This window comes from Dendrobates tinctorius, unplaced genomic scaffold, assembly GCF_039654945.1.
Source record: "Dendrobates tinctorius isolate UK_male_01 unplaced genomic scaffold, ASM3965494v1 ptg000015l, whole genome shotgun sequence".
Lineage (NCBI taxonomy): Eukaryota > Metazoa > Chordata > Amphibia > Anura > Dendrobatidae > Dendrobates > Dendrobates tinctorius.
Window position 1 is genome coordinate 42155001 of NW_027361683.1, and position 25000 is coordinate 42180000.

Consider the following 25000-nt stretch of genomic DNA (forward strand, 5'->3'; position numbering starts at 1 on the left):
GAGGCGGCACAAGCTTTCTTCCCTCTCCCGGCCGTAGCTCAAGAGTAGGTGAGCAATTGGGGGAAAAAGGAGAGTCTTGTAGTGGGTGATCATATCCCAGGCCAGGTGGTGGGGGCGGAGGAGGATGAGGTGGACCAGTACTGGTGTTGCCTACCGTAGGAAGATGGGGAAAGTGTTTACCAGGATCAAGTTCTGTAGACTGAGGGCCCAGCCCAGGAGAGTCACTCTGGAAACCAAATGTGCCATCAGAAGGAGTAGATGGGTTCATGGAATAAGGTCCAGAGAAATCACATGTAGGTTCCCGCTCACCCACCCCATACGCCCGCGAGTGGGAGGGCAGAGGGGACATGCTGCTGTCCCCACTATAGCAGTCCAGTCCTAAGTCAGAGGTGTCCTGAAAGAGGGAAGTGACTGAGGAAGCAGGTGGTGGAGCAGGGGGTTTGGGTGAAAATTTGGCTTTGCCTGAACCTCTCTCTTTCTTGGTGGCTGCACAGCTACCACCTCGTCCTCCTCTTGGACCTCTGGGGCCTCCACCTCTCTTAGTTGGAAAACCTGCTGGTGGTGCAGCAGCTGATGATGAGGAAGAAGATGGGGAGGATGACGAGAAGCCTAGGTGATGGTGTTGTTGGTGTGATTGTTCAAATAGCTCAGCTTTCTTCCTGCGCCCTCTGCCAGGTTTAGCAGACTGATGAAAGAGAACGGTCTGGTTCCAACTGTATCCTGGGGCAGATGATGTGTCATTCCAGTCCATCATTAGCTTTTCAAGGCTGGAGAGACTTGACTGACCTTCACTGGAAGAGGCTTCACTGTTGGCCCTACGATAACCAGCACTAGGTTGTGTGTACTGTGTGCTATCAGAAGAGGATTCTGAAATGTTGTCAGTATTTTGCTTGGCCTTCTGTGGAGTATAATTACTAATGTCCAAGATAACATTGGATTCAGTCATATGGCAATCGAACCCTGGTCCATAAAGCTGCCCAAAACTCTCATTACCCCAATCGGAGTGGGTGTAACCTTGTCGAAATCCCCACTGACCAGCACCTACAGACCCAGTAAAGTTGCGATTATTCTCACTAGCAAACATTGGACCAGAGACTTTGGGCATTATATACCCAGCCGGCGAAGAGGTGCTTGAACGACTTTCACTTCTAAGAGGTGGGAATGGTGGCAACTCTGATGTGCTGAAAAAGGGAGTTTTAGCAGTGTTTGTAGCTGTCCCTGCTGATAATTGTTGTTGCTGGCTGAAACTTGTGCTACTATGGGCACTGCCTGGTGATGAAGGAAGGCTATTGCCTCCACCACTGAAGGAAAAGCTGCAGTCCTTATTACCTAAACAGTCAGAAGGAACTGTATACTGTTTGTTTGGTGCAAATAAACCATGGCTAGGCAAATTCTGTCCACTAGAACCAGAAAAGCCTCCAAATTGGCCAAAGCTTCCAGCATTTTGGGAGTTGGGAGAGCGTGACAGCAGCTTTTGAAAGGCATCTGAACCACGGCATTCTTGTTGAGAAAGAGAGCCAAAATTTGCATTTCCACGGTTTTGGGGGAAAGGTTGTCTGGCAGCTGTTGAACTTTGGTATAGTGATTCTTGGGTACCAGATTTTGCACCACGGGAATTGGAATAGGGTTGGAGCGCCCTTGGGTTTGGGGAGGCTGATGACCCAGAGAAAGCAGATGCAGATTTTCGTGCTTCCTGTCTCTGAGCAGCAGAAGCAAAATCCACAAGATCTGAGGAATCATCTGAGTCCAGAAGAGATCGGAAATAGCCAGTAAAAAGTCCATGATGATCTTGTCCTCCACTTTCAGCCTGAGACAAAGAAGAACCTGTTCCAGTATAATAACTTGGACGGGAAGGTGATCCACTATGCAAGGCAGAAAAGCCTCTGTGCTCAGGTCCTTGGTAATTACAGTGTCTGCCACTTGACTGACCATGGGATGCCTGTGTCATCCATGGCCCACCTTTCCCTTCGCTTCCCCATTCTGACATGCCTTGATACCCTAAACCAGGATCTCCTCCCATTTCACCAAGCAAAGCACCATTTTTTCGAGACCTTCTCTTGCGCTTGGGTTTTGCATTAGGATCTGGTTCTGCCTTAGGCTGTCTACGTTTTCTTGGTTTCAAAGGGTCAACAGGTCTTGGCTTTGATTTTTTCTTTCCAATCCCTTCAAAAAAGTCACTAAATGAACAGCGAGATAGTTCTGCATTATGACTATTGCATGCACCTCGACGGCCAGGACCTCCCCCACGTCCACCTCTCCTCCGATAACCCTGGACTCTGTGTAGAAATTGTGAGATATTATGAGTTTCAGGAGCCTGGTGTACTGAATCAGGCAGTGTAGGTGTCCAACATCGAGGTGGAGAAGTCCGTCCAGCTCCTTGATTCTGACGATTCAGAAAAGCAAGCTTAGCTAGAACATCACTGTATTCAGACTTGCTGTCATTGGTGTCAGCTACATAGGAAGGTTGCGGGGATGCTAATTTTTGCTTTCTTCTCCTTCTCTTTTTCACAAATTCTCCATCAGAAACTTGTGGGGCTGGCAAGGGAGTTGGTGGAGGTGGTAAAGAGGTTTCAATAGGTGGGGGCTGAGGCAACATTGGTGGGGTCTCTCTAGCCAGGACCAGGTTTTTGGGTGGTCGTCCTCTTCTCCTCTTAAGGATAATTGGAAGCTCACCAGGTGGGAAAACCATTACAACATTTCGTCCATTGTTTTTCATCTTTAGTAGTGAGGTGGGACCAGGGCCTGTACCACCAATCAGTTCTCCGCCTTCAACACTAAGAGTACTACTAAATGAAGATACTTTATAGCTTGTTTTAGTTCTCCTTCCCACGGGCATTGGGATTTTGGCAATACGCACCACCATCTTGCGCATACCCCTGCGTTTTGGTTTTTGTGGTGGGCCCTGCTCATTTACTTCAACAGCAGAGTTTTTTTGATTAAGAGAAGGAAGTGGAAAAACAGGGTTTTGATCATGAGTTCGATATGCTCTAGGCTCCTCTGATGTTCGGTGGTAAGGAGGCATGACATAAGCACGAGAAAGGCTTTCTGAAGCTCGAGGTCTTCCAGGTCTTCTTCTCCGACCCCTGCCAGGTCTATCCCCCCTACGGCCTCTGAGACCGAACCTGTGGCCTCCACGAGCAGAAAAAGGGGTTCGTCTGAGGGTTTCTGATGTTTGAGAAAAAAGTGGTAACATCCAGGGCATTTCTTCCATTCTTGGCTCTACCATAGCGTCTCTTTCTTTATATCTGTCCAACCTTTTTCTACACTGCTCTACTCTAATTTCATCATCTGATGACTCCACTTCATCCTCATTCTCTGTCCTCTCTTCAGCTTTAACACTTAAATTTCTTTCCAGATTTGCATGTGCATTACTCAGTCCCCTGTCAGATTTTACCTGCTCATCTTCCTTTATTATTTTTACTCCTAATTCATCTTCCTGCTCATCTGATGATTCTTCAGGCTTACTATCAATCTGATCCTCCACAGATTCTGCTTCCTGTTTCTTTTTTTCCTGTTCATCACCTGACGATTCCTCTGCTTGTTTTTGCTCTTGCCTAAAACCCTCCAATTGCTTACTTTGTTCTTGCTCTTCACAAGACTCCTCTTCCTGCTTATTTTCTTCCTGCTCCTCCCCAGATTCCTCAATGTCATGCCTATCATAGCCCTCCTCATCCCCTGAGGACTCCTCTTTATTTAAATTTGTGTGCCTTGTTTGGTTTTTATTTGCACTGTCCTCCCAATTTTGCCTGTGTAAGTCTTCCTGTTCCCTTTCCTGCATACTTGGTGTTGGTTCTGGCTCCATCCAAGCCAGTGCTGCTAACTCTCTAAGAACATTGGAACTGGCAGATTCACTTGAGTCTGGGTTGGGTGACACAGGGCTTGGTGCCTTAGTGTCAATTGATTCAGATTGTTTTTCTTCTGGGCTCCGCAGTCCACATGCAAGGCTTTGAGAAGAAAAGAAGCTGTACTGTAATCCTGGCTCTACATCTTCATTCTCTGATGGAGGGCTAACAACATGAGTATAATCAAGACGAACACCACTGCTTCGTAGGTCACTGGAAAGTTGGCTAAGGTCCTTCATAATATCCATCAAACGAACAACTGGCTGTAGATTGACACGACCATTGCCACATTTGCTTTTAAGTAGAGCAATGATGCCATCAACACCTAGCTTTTCAGTTCCTGCAGATGAACGACAAAAGGATTTGTTTGAACCGTCACAAGTATGTGGAGATTGGCTATCTTCGTCTTGATGTTCAAGTTGGATAGACGTAGAATCTGAAAAAGAAACTTAGATTAGTATAGAAATCCAGTGTCATGAAATACGCAAATTCAAGAGTATAGCTTTTTCCTACATTCTAACAAAAAGTTACTTATTTTCACCAGCCAGCCCCTTTATCACCTATCCACAGGTTAGGCAATAACTTGTTGATCGGCGGGGGTCCGATGGCTGGAACCTTCACTGATAAGCAGAACAGGGCACATTTATTCCCATTAGAAAGAAGTAGCAATGCACATGCTTGACCACCTCTCCATTCATTCTCTTTTTTTCAGGAGCCCCATAGAAAAAAAAATGGAATGGTGGTCAGCCGCAGAATTTATGAAAGCTCCATCAGTCTGAACCATTGATCATCGAATTATCACTTAAGCTGTGAATAGACGATAACTTCTTTTCATGGGACAATCCTGTTTAACCCCTTCATGACCCAGCCTATTTTGACCTTAATGACCTGGACATTTTTTGCAATTCTGACCAGTGTCCCTTTATGAGGTAATAACTTAAACGCTTCAACGGATCCTAGCGATTCGGAGATTGTTTTTTCGTCACATATTGGGCTTCATGTTAGTGGTAAATTTAGGTCGATAATTTTTGCATTTGTGAAAAAATGGAATTTGGCGAAAGTTTTGAAAATTTCGCAATTCAAAATTTTTAATTTTTATTCTATTAGACACAAAATAGTTAATAAATAACATTTTCCACATGTCTACTTTACAACAGCACAATTTTGGAAATAATTTTTTTTGTTAGGAAGCTATAAGGGTTAAAAGTTGACCAGCGATTTGTCATTTTTACAACCAAATTTACAAAACCATCTTTTTTTTAGGGACCACCTCACATTTAAAGTCACTTTGAGGGGTCTATATGGCAGAGAATACCCAAAAGTGACACCATTCTACAAACTGCACCCCTCAAGCTACTCAAAACCACATTCAAGAAGTTTATTAACCCTTCAGGTGCTTCACAGTAACTAAAGCAACGTGGAAGGAAAAAATGGACATTAATTTTTCCAACAAAAATTTTCTTTTAGCATCAATTTTTTCATTTTCACATGGGCAACAGGATAAAATGGATCCTAAAATTTGTTGGGCAATTTCTCCTGAGTACACCGATACCTCAAATGTGGTCATAAACCACTGTTTGGGCGCATGGCAGGGCTCAGAAGGGAAGGAGCGCCCATTTGACTTTTTGAATGGAAAATTAGCTCCAATCAGCGGACACCATGTCGTGTTTGGAGAGCCCGTGTGCCTAAACTTTGGAGCTCCCTGACAAGTGACCCCATTTTGGAAACTAGACTCCCTAAGGAACTTATCTAGATGTATAGTGAGCACTCTGAACCCCCAGGTGCTTCACAGAAGTTTATAATGCAGAGCCATGAAAATAAAAAATTATTTTTTCCCCTCAAAAAATGATTTTTTAGCCCGAAATTTTTTTATTTTCACAAGGGTAACAGGAGAAATTGGACCCCAAAAGTTGTTGTACAGGTTTGTCCTGAGTACGCTGGTACCCCATATGTGGGGGGGACCACTGTTCGGGCACGTCGGGGCTCGGAAGGGAAGTAGTGACGTTTTGAAATGCAGACTTTGATGGAATTGGAATGGTCTGCGGGCATCATGTTACATTTGCAGAGCCCCTGATGTGCCTAAACTGTGGAAACCTCCCACAAGTGACCCCATTTTGGAAACTAGACCCCCCAAGGTACTTCTCTAGATGTGTGGTGAGCACTTTGACCCCCCAAGTGCTTCACAGAAGTTTATAACAGAGCTGTGAAAATAAAAAAAATCATTTTTTTCCTCAAAAAATGATTTTTTAGCCTGCAATTTTTTTTATTTTCACAAGGGTAACAGGAGAAATTGGACCGCAAAAGTTGTCCAGTTTGTCCTGAGTATGCTGGTACCCCATATGTGGGGGGAGCCACTGTTTGGGCACACGCCGGGGCTCGAAGGGAGGGAGCACTGTTTGACTTTTTGAACGCAAAATTGCCTGGAATCAATGGTGGCGCCATGTAGCGTTTGGAGAGCCCCTGATGTGCCTAAATACTGGAAACCCCTCAATTCTAACTCAACCCTAACCCCAACACACCCATAACCCTAACCACAACCCTAATTATAACCCTAACACTAACCACAAGCCTAACCATAATCCCAAGCCCAACACACCCCTAAACCTAATCTTAACCCTAATTCCAACCCTAACCCTAATCCCAACCCTAATGGAAAAAAAAAATTTCTTTAATTTTATTATTTGCCCCTACCTATGGGGGTGATAAACGGGGGATTAACTTTTTTTTATTTTGATCACGATAGACCCTATCATAGTGATCAAAATGTACCTGCAATGAATAAATGAATCTGCAGCCGGCAGATTTGACGGGCGCACTGCGCATGCGCCCGCCATTTTGGAAGATGGCGGCGCCCATGCAGGAGGGACAGCGGGAGCGACACAGGGACTCGGGAGGGACGGTGATCAGAAGGTGGGGGGGAACGGGGGGGGGGGGCAGATGCTGACGGCAGTGACCGATCGCTGCCATCAGTCGGTGGCCGATCGCCACCGTCAGCTGGTGGGGGGAGTCGGATCTCAGTCTCCAGCCATTCCCGATGCTATTTCAGCATCGGTCATGGCTGGATTGTAATATTTCACCAAGTTTGGTGAAATATTACAATTGCTCTGATTGGCTGTTTCACTTTTAACAGCCAATCAGAGCAATCGTAGCCAGGAAGGGGGGGGGGGGGGCAAGCCTCCCCCCTGGGGTGAAGTTCAAAGGGTCCTGTGCCTGCGGGTCGGGTGACCTTTCAGTGACCGCGATCACCCGACCCTCAGGGATGCGGTCCTCCCATGACACAGCATATGTGTCACAGGTCGGATTGGCACCAACTTTCATGACGCATACGCTGTGTCACAGGTCAGGAAGGGGGTTGAAGGACTGAAATATGTGCTAAAAATGTAACAATCTCAGCAATTCCTCTATAAGGCTAAGTTCACACGTAGCGGAACTCTCGCGGAAATTACCGCGAGAGTTCCGGAATTCCATTCCGCGGGAAAATCGCATTTTAAGCGTAATTAGCTTGCAAAATGCTAGCGTTTGCCAAGCAATCTGTAGCATCACTTGGAGAACTGATTGACAGGTTGGTCACACTCGTTAAAAATAGTGTTTGACAAGTGTCACCAACTTTTTACTACTGAGGCCGCCTATGCAGCATCAGTAGTAAAAGATAAAATGTAAAAAAAAAAAAAATAAAAAAATAAAATAAAAAATGGTGTTATTCTTACATTCCGACGTCCCGCGCAGCCTTCCCGCCTCTCTCCACGCTGCCGTTCCCAGTAATCCTTTGCGAAAATGCCCGCGATGACGTCGGACATCATCGCGGGCATTTTCGCAAAGGATTACTGGGAACGGCAGCGTGGAGAGAGGCGGGAAGGCTGCGCGGGACGTCGGAAGGTGAGAACAATATTTTTTATTTTAAATTTTATTTTTTACAGGGATATGGTACCCAAAGCCCGGAGGACAGTCTTCTCTCCTCTGGACGGTGGGTACAATCTGCAATTGTTCTGCTTACTTTTCGAATGGTGTGCACAGCCACATGCGGAAAGTAAGCAGAACAAGACATTCCTATGGGTACGAGATCGCCGCGATTCCACAAAATTAATGAGCATGCGGTGTTTTTTACCGCGGTAAAAACCGCAGCATTAGCACAGCATTGTGGAATCCCATAGGAATGCATGGGATGCTTATTTTTCGCGGCAAAATCACGCGGTTAAAACCGCCACGGAAACACGAAAAAAAACGCCACGTGTGAACTCAGCCTAAACCTCTGCATTTTCTTTTATACTATTTTGTTTCATATTACAGCTACAACAGTCTTTTGTGGAGCTTAGGAATGTCCCCACTTACCTGAGTGTTAGGCTATGTGCCCAACTTAGCGGTTTAAACGCTCAGGAAACGCGCATTTTTGATGCGTTTTTTTCCGCGCGTCTTCTGGCCTATAGGAAATAGCCAAAAATGCGGACCTAAGTGGAAATTAATGAACATGCTGCATTTTTTTACCGCTAAGCGTTTCCTTAGCGGTAAAAACCGCATCCATTGGCACAAAAAGGCCAAAATGCATTAAAATGAATGGGATGCTTCTTTTAAGCGTTTTTGATGCGGTTTGACCACGAAAAACACATCAAAAACGCTTAAAAAAAATGCAACGTGGGCACACAGCCTTACTGTCAGACAACTGGCTGCAACAAAAAATTTCCCTGCTGTGGTCTGACTACAGTAAGACCTAGCATATCTAGGCACTTAAGGGGACCCCGACATGTGATATCTTCATCTTCTGCCCAAACCGTGGGGAGCATGTATTAGCCATTAGCTGTGCGATGACAGCCATGTATTTTTGACTCTGAAATGCTGTGGCGTTTCAGAAAGACATACTTTTAATAGCTGTCAGGCAGACGTACACTAGTCGTATAGGCTGGTCACCAACAGCTTTTCTCCACCCGCTGACAGTGACTGACAATTTTCTGACTATATGGGCGCAGCTATTAAAAGTGTGTGCGTTTTTTCTTTTTTTAACTGCCACTGCATTTCAGGGTCAAGCAAACACGGCTGGGATCCTACCGCCAGTGACAGTGCCCACGGTTTTGTAGCATACATCACCTGTCAGGTTCCATTCATTTTCTAGATATTGCGCTTCATGAAGGGGAAACCTGCTTTCGATTCATATGATTTCAGACAGGTATGTTTTACTATGAAACACTGCTGAATTTCAGAGAAAATATAGTTTGAAAAGCTGGCCAGGAACTATAAGGAGAGACCTGACTAGCATAGTGCAGCCCCGACCATCTTTGCCTCACACTACTGAAAGAGAGGGACCTGTCAACCAAAACCTTTTTTTTTTAATCTATGTTATCTCCTTAACGACAGTCGATAAGCATTTTAAAACAGCAATTGGGAGTAAAGGTATAGTACCCCCCAGAGTCTGAAAATCTCTGATGTCTCAGCTACCAAACTAGCGGAGACCCTGGAGAACACGATCATTATCGGATTTTCTGGTCTACGATCATGTGATTACAGTTATTCAATGAATAACGGGGATCAGGTAGAGAAAAAAAAAAAAAAAAAAAAAAAGTGTGTCCGCTATAAAAATGATTACTCTCTCATCTGTCATGATATGCATGTCAAAGTAAAGAGAAATGATGTTCCAAGCTACCCCTGGTATCCCAGCCCATAGCCGCCTCTTCAAAAAAAAAAAAAAAAAAAAGATTTGTAGACCGGTACCGTACAACAGAGGTCAAAAGCCAATAGATAGCAAATCACCACCCTGTGATATCCCCTTTACTCAGATTAATTTCTTTATTTTACAATTTTTATTTTTTTTTTTCCATTTTATGCAGTTAGGGCTGGGCTAAGGGTTAGGGCTTTTTTTTTTTTTTTTTTTTTACTTTTGAAAAAGTGATGACGATATGACAACTAGTGTTGAGGGCAAGTGCTTGCTACTAGAGTTTACTTGGGCACGCATTGCAGGCAATCCCTGCATGTTTTTGGGTGTCTAACAGCCGTGAAACATGTGGGGCGGGGACTTAAACATGTCACTTGATCCCTCTCGATACTTGGTGCATACCTGAGAACCAGATGCAAACTTGAGTAGTGAGCACTTGCGCTCAACAGTAATGACAACATGCTCAATATGACAAACTAAAGTTATCAAATTCTGAGCAGTACCTGTGGGTTAAAAATCCTCACTATACCCCATTTCTTAAGGGGTGTAGTTTTCAAAACGTTTTAGGCACATCAGAGGCTCTCCAAACGCGGCATGGCGTCCACTCTCTATTCCAGCCATTGTGTGTTTAAAAAAATCAAACTATGCTGTTTACCTTCCGAGCCCTGCTATGCGCCCAAATAGTAGTTTCCCCCCAGATATGGAATATTGGCGCACTCAGGAGAAATTGCACAACAGATTTTTGGGTTAATTTTCTCCTCTTACCCTTATGAAAATAAAAACTTTGAGTCTAAAGTAAAATTTTGGTGAAAAAAGTTAACGGTTTATTTTTTCCTTCCACATTCCATTAATTCCTGTGAAGCACCTGACTGTTTAATAAACTTCTTGAATGTGGCTTTGATGACTATAAAGGAGTGCAGTTTTTAAAATAGTGTCACTTTTGGGTATTTTCTGTTTATAGCGGCCCCCCAAAGTCCCTTCAAATGCGATGTGGTCCCTAAAAAATAGTTTTGCAAATTTTATTTGAAAAAAAAAAATCTCTGGTCAACTTTGAACCAGTCTAACTTCCTAACAAAAAAAAATTGTTTAAAAAAAAAATTATGCAGATGTGAAGTAGACATGTGGGAAAGGTTATTTTTTGTGATATAACTATATGATTTGAGGGCATAAAAATTAAAAGTTGGAAAATTTTCAAGTCTTCTCAAGTTTTCGATGTTTTCATAAATATCATAAAAACACATCAACCACAATTTACCACTAAACATGAAGTACAATACGTCACAAAATAATCTCAGAATCACTGGGATCAGTTACAGCGTTACAGAATTATCACAAAGTGACAGTGGTCAAATTTGGCCTAGTCATTAAGGTCAACATCAGCTGTCACTAAGGGGTTAAAGGTCAGTGTGTCAGAGTAAAACATACCGCAGCTGCAATAATTCAACTAAGCCCTGATTCACACTGCCCATGGATTGGGCAGCATAAATGTAAAGACAAGTCTCTTTTAAAGAAGTTGTACACTTTTTTTTATAAATAAGCTGGAAATGGCAATATCTGCAACATAATTTACAAGTAGCTCCATAGTCTTAATGTGCTTGTAATCAAAGTATACTCCAAGAACAGTGCTATGTTCCAAAGATGATAGACGATAAAGGGGCAAGAGCCACATGTATTCAGTGTCGGACTGGGTGCCAAGGGCCCACCAGTAACTGACTCTGGGGGGGGGTTCACTTTTCACCTGCATGCAAATATTACACTTCCCTCATTCACAAACTTACCTATGCTTCTCTATAATAGTAAACAGGGTAGTTTGATTAAAACAGTGGGGATGGGGGCCCATATCTACACAAGGGCCCACCGGGGGTTTCCCCTATTCCCCTATGGGCCAGTCCGAGCCTGCACGTATTAATCAGTGCTCTCCACTGAACAACATTGCACATGATCTACAGATTTTCCCAATTTTACATGCCCCTTAGTGACAACTTTGAAGACAGGAGTGCTGTATAGTCTGTGAAGGAGACTGTTCTTACAAAGAACGTGACATTGAGGCTGAACTGCTGATTACTGGTAAATTGGCAAGTTGTAGACAATGTTATTTATGACTCATTGGTAAAAACAAAAAAACAAAAAACAAAACACAAATGTGTCGGACCCCTTTAACAGAAAAATACAGCGAGTTGGGAGAATCAAATAAGAAAAAAAACTCACCAACTTAACAAATCTGTCAAACTTTGCACAATCATTAAAAAGATTGTCCACTACTTTTGCATTGATAACCTATCCTTAGTATACAACAGAAAAGAGAAATGAAAAAAATAAAAACTTTTATCCAGCTCTGCAGCCACTATTCCATGATGTAACTGGTGGAGGAGCCAACTGTGTTAAAGAAGAGAAGTATATTATGTAAAACATGTTTTAAGTTGTTTATTTTTCATTTTAAAACCATAATCCATCTACCATTCTCAAAATCATCACTGCCAGAGATTAGGCAAATCAGATACAGGTAATACATTAATCATGTGGACAGTACAAATGTACTTACTTTCTTGCCTGTCTTGCTTTGAACTTCTCCCGCTGTACTTGTTGTGGTCTCTGTGGAAAGAGTAATTATATTTAAATTGACAAGAATTAAAATAAGTTTTAACCATACAACTATAGATATGTATACAAGCAAAAATAAGATTCAAGAAAACTGCAAAAACTTAAGTTGTCCGCTAAGGATCACCCTTTTCCTTTAAACAGGTAACAGGAATGAACAGTCTCCGGCTGATGGAACCTCTGTTCATCGGCAATCACCAGAAAAACATTTAATTAAAAAAAAAATAAAAACAGTTTAACGCCGCAGATTTCTATTCTCTCCTGTAGAAAGGGAAACTGATTTAAATGTTCATACATTGCGACTGCACCATGGCAAACCTGCACTCATCACCACGCAAGCATAGCTTAGCAATGTATGGACCTGGCCTAATAGATTCATCTTTGTTGGCATTAGGAGACTCTTGGTTAATTCCCAAGCCTATGTCCAAATCAGAACAAAACAATGCATTTGCTATGCTTCATCGGAGACAGACCGATAAGTCCACGAGAAACTCGGTTTGGCGAAAAACAAGTAAAAACACAATTGCCAGATCAACATACTTTTTCAGGGTTTTGCATTTAAGATAAGAGTGCACAACTGTGCTACTGGTCCATTTGTGGTAGAAAACTGCACTCTCAGGTTCACGTGTTTAGTAAGCGAAATGCTAACGTACTTTCCACAGTAGTATCAGTAACCGCTATCTGTAACCTCTAACAAGGAATCTTTCTGCTCACAATGAATTCTTGGGTAACGAGGATAGGTAACATGCCATGGCAATATGCAACAAACCCGCCCATTTAGAAGTAGAGCGGAAAATGGGGCAGTCTGAATATTTACATACAGGTGACGTGCAAAAAGGATGCTCATGACACTGCCACACTTACCTTGAACGAGGGTGTCTACAGACTAGGGTCACTCTGCGACCCCTCTCGGTCTCCTTTGAATGTGGAGGATGCTTTTCGGCAGGAGTATCTCCATTTTCCAAGCCAGGAGGGACAAGGCCAGCAGCACTGACATCTGTAAAAAAGGAAAAAAACATCACATTTATACTTCTTGGCTGCTCATGCAATTGCTAGTCTTTGATTAGAAAGCACAGTGCTTTCTCTTGAACATTCATACAACTGAACACACTATAAGAGACTGCCTAACATTTATCATATCTCTTTAGCCCAAACCTTTCTTTGGCAACCTTTGGACTTGGTCTTTTTCCCCAGTTTCTACCTCCCTTTCCTCCCCACGATTTCCTCTAGTCTTTCCTCCCCGCTGTCTCTCTTCTCCTGCCTCTATCCGCCTTTTTCGCTTTCCTGTTATCTGTATCTCAGCATCCAGCAGAGTGGAGTATATATAATGTGTCTCTTCTCCACATACTGACACAAGTCCTCACCTCAGGGCTGCATGCTCTCCCCCTCCTCTCTCCAACTTAATCCCATGATCTCCTCACGCCTCTCCTCAAGGCTTCATGCTTCTCCCTGCAATCACTGCTTTCCTGTCTATAACTCACCTCAGCCTACAAGACCCATATACCTCTCTAGATGCCCACTCATTCATCCTTACTCTTCTGGTGTTTTCATATATCTGACAACGCATTCCTCAGTCCATTGTGCTGAATTATGCTCTCTCTGGCTACAGGCAGCTCTCCAGCGCCAATCTTTCCTATGTGCCCTTATGGTTGTGCTGGAAGTTTCTGTGCGCAAGTGTGCACCTGTGGCCTCGGAGCACAACCACTCAAGGCTTTCTTTGCCTCTGCAAAACCAGTGCATTCTGAAACAAAATGCACAAATTTAGAAAAGCTATCAGAAGCAGTCACAGCACATGTAAAACAAAAGTTTATCAATTAAAAATAATCCGCCATTTCAGAAATGACCAGCAGCTAAGTCGTAGACAGAGAGCAGCTTAGTATATGCCAAAATGAACAGCGAGGTCGACTGAAAATCACATGTTAAATTCAAAGCCATGTTATTGCAATTTTCATAGAAAGTAGCACACAGATTAGTTAATGTACAGACTTAAGCAAAAATAAGAAGAAAACCCTTCAGACTGGTCTAAAATTAAATCTAGTTCATGTAATAGTCACCACCAAACGTCCTGCTGTCAGCACCTGGTGCCAGCACATGGTCAGTGAAGGATGATGGCTATCTAACTTAGCCAGCCGCCCTTCTGTCACTGTTAAAGGGAACCTGTCAGCAGGATTGTACTCAGTAACCTACAGAGTCAGGTCGGTGCCGTTATACTGATTAAAATGATACCTTGGTTGATGAAATCCGTCTTGTGGTTGTTGTTTGCTTTTTGTGTCAGTTAAAATCCGCCAAAAAGGCGGAAAGCGGACACGTTCCTAACTGATGTGAACAGATGCCACAGGATCCGTTTTTTTGACGGATCCGCCGACTGAAGAATTATAAAGCAACCGCAAAGAGAGAGAGAGAAAAAAAAAAAAAAAAAATGATTTCAGGGTTAAATTTCCTCCTGACTTCATTCTTCCGGGCATGCGCACTATAAAAATGCGGATCCTTCAGCACAAGAAACGTTACATGGTCCGTCCAGGCATCTCGGCGGACGCAAAAAAAATGACGGATCCGCAAAAAAACGGATCCAACGGATGGCCATCCGTCAAGATCCGCCGGTAATGCAAATCGATGGGGGAAAGAACGGATCCGCCAAAAAAATTGGCGGATCCGTTTTTTTGCAAGAACGGTGGATTTTGACTGATGGTCAAAAACAGATGTGTGAAACAGGCCTAAGCAGAGCACCACAAGAACCACCCTCCCACTACAGGCTGCTCCGGAGAAAAAAAAAAGATTAAACAAGACGGATTTCATCAACCATAGCATCATTGTAATCAGTATAACGGCACCGACCTGACACTGTCTGTAGGTTACCGAGCACAATAGTGCTGACAGGTTCCCTTTAATTCACAGGCTGAGAAGGGGACCGGGGCTAGTTAGTGAAATGACAAAGGCAAACATTACATGCCAATACAGGAAGGTCCTGCATCAAACCATAGTTGGGTATTGAAGTTGTTAGGATCGATGACATTGGTGGACATTTGATAAATGACAGTATATAAGCATATTGTAAAATACTACTGTTTAAAAAAAAAAATCTGAAGATTTATTTTCTAGATCTCAATCATATATAGATACCATTTTAAAGGAAATACACAAGGGAGCAAAATTATGTAAAAGAAAAAAAAAAAAAAAAAAGACCTGCAATATTCCCACCTAAGGAAAGGTTATAGGGTTGCTTAGGCTTGCCAAGGAGTTTTGGGGATAACATTGTAACATCTGAACTACACCAAGGCAAAATATAACAAACATTTTACGCAGGGTGGACCTCATTTACTTCACAGGTAGAAGACATTGACAGGTACATTAAGTTGGCAAAAAGAAGAGACTTAAAAAAAAAGAAAAAAGTTAAAAGGGTACATGAATGTCTTCAGATTGAAGATCAACATCCTCCATAACCCAAACCTCTCAATATCGCCTCCAAGAGTTCTCTTAAGCTGCTCGAGTTTTCTGGAATGCACTACCCTGGACAATTCAACGAATAGTTATCCCCTCACGCTTTTAAGCATGATTGAAAGGGATCTGTCACCACATTTGATCTAAGTAATATGGGCTGGACATACAGGTTACAGACTGCTGAAAAAGTCATTCTTCTATGCCTCATATCAGATGTCTAGTTGATGAGAAATATATATATATATATATATATATATATATATATATATATATATATATATATATATATATATATATATATATACACACACACACATACATACATACACTAGCTGTTCCCAGCCAGCTAACGCTCGGCACGCTCATTGCTATCTAATTAACGCTGCTGGTGATTAAACTAAAGTAAAAAATGACAACATTCAATAGTGCTTACGCAGGTGGTAAATTAAAATGAAGTTAACATTAATAATCATTAAAAATCTGAATAATACTAATGATACATTTTATTCACAGTGTAAAATCAAAAACAAACTGGATTCAATAAGATGTGCGTTTTTTATTCATTCCAGCATCTAAACAAATTTCATAACGAAACAAATTAAGTTAAAATTTCTCTGTAAACACAATTAAATGTATAGTCATTTTCGTAGATCTTTCCTTGACTTCTACCAGGTACAATTTGAACTGACAGACCTTTACAATTTGTACTCTAGAGAATGCAGTGTATAATTGACCGTGTGTGAATACAGGATCAGGTAGAACGCCAATCTTATCGAATTGGTGATGTGGTGGTGGTGGTGGGGGGACTGTGTGGTAATGTGGTGGGGAGGCGGGACTGTGTGTGGTAATGCGGTGGGGAGGCGGGACTGTGTGTGGTAATGTGGTGGGGGCGGGGCTGTGTGTGGTAATGTGGTGGGGGGGCGGGACTGTGTGGTGATGTGGTGGGGGGCAGGACTGTGTGGTGATGTGGTGGGGGCGAGACTGTGGTAATGTGGTGGGGGGGCGGGACTATGTGTGGTGATGTGGTGGGGGGCGGGACTATGTGTGGTGATGTGGTGGGGGGCGGGACTATGTGGTGATGTGGTGGGGGGGCGGGACTATGTGTGGTAATGTGGTGGGGGGGCGGGACTATGTGTGGTAATGTGGTGGGGGGCGGGACTGTGTGTGGTGATGTGTGGGGGGCGGGATTATGTGGTAATGTGGTGGGGGCCGGATTGTGTGTGGTAATGTGGGGGGGGGGCGGAGCTACTGTGCAGGGGGCAGGATTAGCGAGTAATCACGATGCGATATAGATATATAACCTCTTCCATGCTATGGGGAGGATATTGCCTGGAATATAACTCTGCCTCCAGAGCTTACTGTATACAGAAAGGGGAGTTACCATTGTGATGTGTAATGGCTTCTCTCTGCTCTCCTGATCCCACTGCAGAGCTGTGTGTGACTATAACTGACATCTGCAGGTTCCTCTTAGCTTCAGCTTACATCTCACAGGCAGACAAGGTTGAAATATTGTTGAAATAAATCAGAGCGGAGAGAGAAGCAAAAAAAACGTTTGTAAGGAGATAAAGTTCAGTTTTCCTGGTTTGGGTTAGTTACTTGTCTCATACTGCTAACTCCTCCTTCATGTATAATAAGCTCTGGAGGCAGAGTTATCTACTAGGCAGCGTCCTCCCCTGAGCCTGGAATAGGTAATTTACATGTATAAGAAAAACATGGATTTCTCTGGAATAAGACACTGGATTGCAGATATCAATATATCATTTTATTCAACTTTTTATGACCTGCATGTCCATATAGAAGGCTTAGGAGGGTTGATCCCCATCTCCTCAGATTGTAAGCTTGCGAGAAAGACCCCCACTCCTCCAGTAACTGGTGAACTGTGTGTTACTTTATGACATCTTTATTGTCTGCACAATTGTAAAGCGCTGCAGAATATGTTGGCACTATATAAAGTGATTACTATTATGAAGGGGACCTCATTCTTTATGCGCCAGTCTGCACTAGTGGCTATCAGCTCATGTCTCCCCGAATATTTTGTCACAAGGTCAGCAAGATATCTGATTGGCTGTCATGCAACATTTGTCTTGCAGTGGTCGGAAGCAATCACTAGATAGCCTCAGCCTCTCTAATTTCAGAGGAGCTGTCTTTGATGACAGAACCCCTATATAATTAACATGGTTTCCAATTTGCAGACCCAAAATGACCAGGACAATGAACGTCAAATCATGAAGGTCAGTCTACAGAAATGGTAAGCAGGGCCAGATGATGACACAATTCAAGCTGGTGGCATCCAAGTCTTACAAAACTTAAAAAACTGGTTGTGCACGGTCCGAGCATCACACACAAGGGTTTTGGGTAAAGGACACTAGAAGGAAAGGAGAATGAGCCAACATTACAGGTCAGTAACACACAACATAGGCTGACATTGCTGGTTTATTTGTAGCAGACCTCATATACCTATATAGTCAGACATCAGGAAGTGAGCTTGTGTCACAGCTGAGTGTGTGGGGGAGGGTAGAGGGCAGACAGATGGTGCAGTGATAGGAGGGAGCAGGCATTGGATTCCAGGCACAGGACTAATTATAGCTGCCCTCCTCCCAGAATGCTTTGAGGCAGAAAGCACTCAGCCAGGGAACCACATCCTGGCAAAGCATTCCCTTTCCAGCCAGAAAGCCCTGCAGACCTTGGCATTTTGACCAACCTCTTGCTTGCCTGAGAGCAGCATGTGACAGTATAACCCTTTCAGCTCCAGTGAAATGTTCTAAAACCTCTCTGCCCAAAATGAAATCTTCCACCTGACAATGTATATCCCACAACTGTGGGCAAGGCCAAAGCTCATGTGGCTGGTTGAATAGACGAAGGATATAATGTAAGGTGTGCATGAGAGACGCGAATATATATCTATAGGTATATAGGACAGTATTCCTTGGAACGTAACACCACAATCTACGGCTGCTCTGCCAAACACGCCAGCAGATCCCATTACCGTAAGGCCTTCTTACTCTCCAGGTAATATATCTTCACTGTGCAAGTCATTAAGATACTAGTCAGCCCCGAGAAGGCAGTCACTGGCCCCCTCATGCAGCATACCTACACCATGGCCATGAATGTGGTACGGCCATGGGCACCCACACTGGTAAGCTCAATGCAGAAAAGCCGCTCTTCCCAAATGTCTCTCTGTACTTCTTTTCCCACTACAAAGACCTGCACACTAACTCCTTCCTTCCCTCCCTTCCTTCCTTTCTCCTGTCTGTCCTGTCTCCTCTGTCTCTCTCATCCTTTATTTATCTGCTTCCTCCTGTGTGCACAGATTAGCTGCTCCCCGCTGGATCCAGGATCTGTCAGACAGGCAGATAAAATACACAGCTACAAACAGAGAGGGGGTGTGCAGATACTCAGCATCATTATACAGCTCAGCGTGTGCATTTTCTCTACAGATACTCAGTGCCACTCTCTGTTCTAACAGGATGCCGCTGTACCGGGCGTTACATGTGGTAGGGCAGAGGGAGCAGGAGCATGTTGCCTGGATACCGAATGTGGAAGTGGGTCATGCAGCAGTGGGGACATGGTGACATCCAAACGGTGAGTGCTCGCCATTAACCCATGGCGTGCCAGAGACCTGTTGGATCAGAGACGCACTCCGCACAAGTCCTAACTCCTCCTTTGGGTAGAAATTGATGCACAGAAATGTTAGTGATAACCAAGTTCTGCTTGGCGGAAAAGTTCCTAATTAAAGAAATCCAGAAGTTGGTGGGGAGAGACAACTCCCAAACAAACGTATCAGACGAGACAACTACAGACTCCTTTCAGGAGTGGGACTTGGTATAAATGAGAAAACAGCCCCCTTTTAGCAATTTATACTTACATATATAGTGCCATCATTTTCCACAGTACTTTACAGGCATCACTATGACTTTGGAGTGTAGGAAGAAACCGGAGAACCAGGAGCAAACCCACGCAAACACGGGGAGAACATACAAACTCCTTACAAATGTTGTCCTTGGTGGGATTTGAGCCACTGTGCTGCCCACTCCTTTGTTTCCTTACAACTCCAGCCAATCGCATTGGTACAAATATGGAAGATGACAGAAAGCCACAGACATACATGTTCCCCATACTGTCGGCTATGTTATTAGCAGCCCCCTATACTGCAGGTACAACAGACTAGACACGACTTTCCGGGCTTCTCTACTGTTCAAGAGTCACCAAATTTGGAGACGGTTGTGGGAACTGGTAATGGGATGTTGCACAGATGGCTCCATTTACCATTAGCCACCAGAGACACAGTCCTACCTGCACTGGTGGACAGACAGAAAAGGGCCCCCGTGCAAGAACATTATATGGGCCCTTTGCAGTCCAGGAGCTCCTAAAAATACACACGCTTTGGAGATATGTCCGCCCATGTTGGCACATACCCATCCCAGTACTGCCACTATAATATAGGGAGTGGGGGGCTATGTGCACTACTAGGTGTGGAGAACATCTGTTACACACCATTGATTTTCCTTCCCAATTCTAGCACAGCTAAGTGATTTTTTTCTCCAGACATTGTACATCTATAGACACATTATGTGTGCAGGAAGCTTTTATTCCAAGCTGTCTCTGGCTAGAAGGTGACAAGGTCACATTATCCCCAGAGCTGACAGTGACATCATATGACAAGGGAGGGGTGCTTTCTTACTTCCAAGGTGCTGGTTACCATAGGTACAGGGCTCAGCAAGGAAAGTGTTACTACATCCCTGTGCTCGGCAGGGTGCTCTGATGCAAAGCTCTCCAGATCTGCGGCTGATGAGCAGGCTGCCAGGAAAGGGTTACACATTGCCACACTGCAGTGAATGGTCTCTCACAGTCTGACCTCTCGCACAATAATCAGTTCAGTGATTCGGACTCTGAAGGCTAGAGATGGCTGTGCTGCTGGAGCTTTCTAAATAGAGAGCAGATGGGCCCCAGCATAGCTGACTTGGCCAGTGATAGCTGATCCAGAGAACAAAGCCATGGAAGCGCACTACTCAAAACACACTTACAGCATTGTTAATGACTAAAGCCACCATTTAATAGTATTTTGCAACCAGACAAAACATTTACATGTGCAAATAGAAGTTATTTTTTCCCACGATTATATATATTTTTTTAATATAGCGCCACCTATCAAAGATCGCATTCACTAACTTAAGGCCACGGGGGCCAATTTTCTATGGAGTCAACAGACTTACTAGTCTGCTGTTGGAGGGCGAGAGGGAACCAAAATACACAGACAAGCTCCATGCGGACGCCAAGAAAAAGCGCATACGGACATTGCCTGGACCCTTGTGAACCATTTACATGTACACAAGTCTCTCTGGGGGAGGTGGGATTTACTTACAAAAAAAATAAGAACACAGATACACAGTAAGGCTTCTTCAGGCACAGGGTGACCCCAGGGTCTATGTCAGGTGAGGAGATCCATTCTGCCATCAACAGAACACAACTCATGTGAAAGGTCCCCTGGTGAAATGTAACCATACTAGCGTCACTTCACTTCCTAAATGCGGTTTAGGTTTTATGCTTTTTTTTTTTTTTAATCAATTTCTTAAGTCTTTATTTTTATTAATATCTAATCAAGCCTCGTGTCCAGTTAATTAAATATAGTGAATAGGGCATTGTCCCACATATACAGATTTACCTTGAAAAGGATTTTCTAGGCCTTAGGATGGGCCTAACGACAGACTCAGACCACATTATAATAAATGGGTCTGACTAGCGCTGTTGGCATCCGTCATGTCAGGGATCCGACACTTCCGTTATTTTCATTGTCCAGCTCCAACGATTGGAGTGCAACGGAAATAACCAATGCAGATGTGAACTGAGCCTTAGGCTCAGGACATCTCAGTGGCATTGCTGACAATTGCGTGCTTACATTAGAAATGCTACATGGATGAGCTTCAGCTTGTACAAATGAATCATACATTTTCACATAGGGATCAATTACCTCAAGTCGATGTGCGTTGAGTCTCATCCACAAAGCCATCTTGCCAGTGTGCGCTGAGGAGGAAACTGCTCACACGCAAGTGTTGACGAGCATCGGCAAACTAGTTAAGACTAAAAATACTACCTCCTTTCTCATCAGACTCCACTCCATGGTACAATTACGACAACCAGTGCTACCACATTAATGCACAGGGAAAAATTGTTCATGAACTCAGACATTTCAGAACACCGTAGATTAGTATCAAAACGCAGGACGAGTGCTTACATGGACCACCAGGCAATAAAAGAATAGGTAATAAGTGATTGATTGCTGGGTCCTTCCTCCTGGACCCCTACACCAATTACTAGAAAAGGGGTCCTCAGTCTCTTCTTCCTCACCTGTGGTCAAGTGAACATGACTGGAGTGCTCAGATGTGCTTCGATAGTGACAGAAATGGCCAAGCATAGACTGAATGCTCAGCTGTCACGTGGTCGTACAGCCAGGAGGAATGGGGGCTGGGACCCCTGCCTGTGATTGGAGTTTCCCAAAAGACGATCCTTGGAAAAACCCTTGAGGCTGTGTGCACACGTAGCGATTTTTAAGCGTTTTTGCCTCGATTTTCGGCACGAAAACGCTTAAAAATCGTGTACAGAACGCCCCCCATGCATTCCTATGGCATTCCGCACAGGCTGTGCTAATGCTGCGCTTTTTTCCGCGGCGGAATCACATCGCGGAAAAAATCGCAGCATGCTCATTCTTTGTGCGGAATCGCAAAGAATTGCCGCGATTCCGCACCCATAGGAATGCATGAGAATCGCTTACTTCCCGCATGTGGCTATGCTCACCATGCGGGAAGTTAAGCGTCTCATGTGCGGTTGGTACCCACGGTGTGGAGGAGAGGAGACTGTCCTCCAGGCCCTGGGTACCATACCCCTGTAAAAAAATAAAAAAAATCGGTGTATATTTACCTTCCGGCGTCCCGCGATGCATTCCCGCCTCAGCGTTCCCAGTAATGCCTTGCGGCAAGGTCCTGTGATGACGTGGTCTCGCGAGATCGCTATAGCAACGCGAGACTACCTCATCACAGGTCTCGCAAGGCATCGCTGGGAACGCTGAGGCCCGGGAATGCAGCGCGGGACGCCGGAAGGTAAATATACCCCGATTTTTTTATTTTTTTTTAGCATTTTAACATTTTAACATCCTATCTTTTACTATTGAGGCCGCATAGGCGGCCTCAATAGTAAAGACCTGGTCATACTTGTCAAACACTATGTTTGACGAGTGTGACCAACCTGTCAATCACTTTCCAAGCGATGCTTCAAATCGCTTGGAAAGTGCTTGAATATCGCACGCGAAAATCGCGGCAAAATCGCGATCATAATCGCGGTAAAATCGCGGTGAAATCGCGCGGAAAAAAAAACCGCGCCATTTCTGGGAAGGAGTCCGGTTTTTAGTAAGCGTTTTAAAACGCTACGTGTGCACATAGCCTAAAATGTGTGGAAAACAAGTAAAATCAGAAAAATCAGTGAATAACTTTCAATTTCTGGAGCTCTTAATGTTAATGTGTATAGTGAATATTCACTCACAAAATAACTCGTGTATTACCTTGTACTCCACTTCCACTTCATTCATTGTCAATAAGACTGCAAAAAGAAAGCTGTAGACTTTCTCCATTAGTGAAAGGAGCAGAGGTAGAGCATGCACCCACTGCTCCATGTAAGACAGTGCACTGCGGAGCCCCTTTCTTGAGGTTCAGAAACTCATTCTCGAGGCTGCTGAATAGGGAATAACTTGTCATTTTGGGATTAGGCGTTTACCAGTCTACATTTCATAATGCTGTAATACAAGTAAGGGCCCTTTTCCAAGAATTTTTTCTTATCAATGCCCAATGTGAACCTAACCAGTCAGACTAAAAAAATGCTCTTATGATTGATCATAGCTTTTTATTTTGCAAGGGCATAAAAATTATCCTTGATTGAAAAAAAATCTCATGTTAAACAGGGCTATAGAGTCAACAATGTCACTTTCACAAAATCTGCATGGTCACTGTTGTAAGTAAAATCTTTACTGTCAATTAGCGCTTATTGCAGACAATCAGTTACTCATACCTGTAACCAGTTACTGAATGGCTACCTTAAAGGGAATCTGTCACCTATTTTTTCGCATATAAGCAGTGGCCACGGCCATCAGGGGCTTATCTACAGCATTCTGTAATGCTTTAGATAAGCCCCCGATGTAACCTGAAAGAGAAAAACGAGCTATATTATACTCACCCAGGAGCGGTCCAGTTTTGGTCCGGAGGGTGTCGTGGTCCAGTCCGGCGCCTCCCATTTTCTAGCGATGACTTCCTCTTCTTTGCTTCCCGTCGTGGCTTCGGCACACTGCTCTGCCCTGTTGTGGATAGAGCAGAGTACTGCAGTGTGTAGGCACCGGAAGAGGTCCAGCGCCTGCGCACTGCAGTACTCTGCTCTGCCCTCAACAGGGGGCTTATCTACAGCATTCTGTAATGCTGCAGATAAGCCCTGGAAGGCAGTGGCCGCATCTTATATACCAAAAAATAGGTGACAGATTCCCTTTAAAGCCTTTTGCATAAAGAACCATCCAAATTTGAAAAGAACACACATGAATAGCTGGAAAGCCAAGAGAAATTTGAGGTTACATTACAATGGCTGCCTAATATCACATTTTAAAAACTAATGAATTAGGGAATTGAATTGCTTCAACTCAGTTTACAATTGAATTCTTGAGTTTTTGGAATTTTAAAAGAAAGCAGATTAGTAGTAACCAAGAAATTACTGCCGGCACATGAGTTTATGGCAATTGGTCGGCAACTCGATTATCTGAGCACTTTGTTGTAACATCAGAATGCTACATCCCGTCTCTGCACGGCTGGTCACTGAGGTTTAGTACATAGTGTGTGCTGCCAGTCTGGAGTTTTTAGACATTACAAAGAACTCCGGAGTCACACGTCATCGGATGTGATATGCCAATGACCCTCGGCTCCAGCTCTGCAGCAAGTGTGATCCGAGTGTCAGTGCTCTGTGGTCCGACGCTCCTGCATATAAGAATCGGAGCACAGGTGCAGAGGAGACTGAGAAATTAAAAGTTTCTCCATCTCCTCCAATGCCGGCATCTGTGGGAATTGCACTCCGCTAGAGTGATATCCGAGTGCAGTTTGAGGTTTAACACGCACCCATAGACTTGTTTGGGTGCGTGCGTTCGGATTCTCAGATGCAGTCGCAGTGTGCTGCGATTGTTTTCGCATGCCGATTCGGCATGAGAAAGTAATTGTAAATGTGAGCTGCCCCATAAAGTAACATTGGGCCGAGTGCAATCCAATTTATCGGATTGCACTCATACAATTTTATCAGAAGTGTGAGCGAGCCCTTACATTCAATAGACTTAATATAAAAGCAAAAAATAAAATTATAAAAAAAAAAAAACTCGTAAACTACTGTGGTTAGCAAAACGCAAGTTACATATTCATTAGACCGTAAACTACAGACTAATATTCTCTACTACAATTTGAAACCA

General features: G+C 43.8%; 1 protein-coding gene across 1 annotated transcript in view; it reads right to left on the reverse strand.

Annotated features, from left to right (window-relative positions):
* AHDC1 (AT-hook DNA binding motif containing 1) overlaps positions 1–25000 on the reverse strand; it is a 128939-nt gene that overhangs the window by 54167 nt on the left and 49772 nt on the right. Inside the window, exons 2-4 of the mRNA XM_073564003.1 lie at positions 12946–13078; positions 12026–12075; positions 1–4278 (exon numbers count right to left, since the gene is read on the reverse strand). The exon at positions 1–4278 is cut by the window's left edge and continues 536 nt beyond it. Of these exons, the coding sequence (XP_073420104.1) occupies positions 1–4278; positions 12026–12075; positions 12946–13078 (4461 nt within the window). The remainder of the gene's footprint in view (positions 4279–12025; positions 12076–12945; positions 13079–25000) is intronic.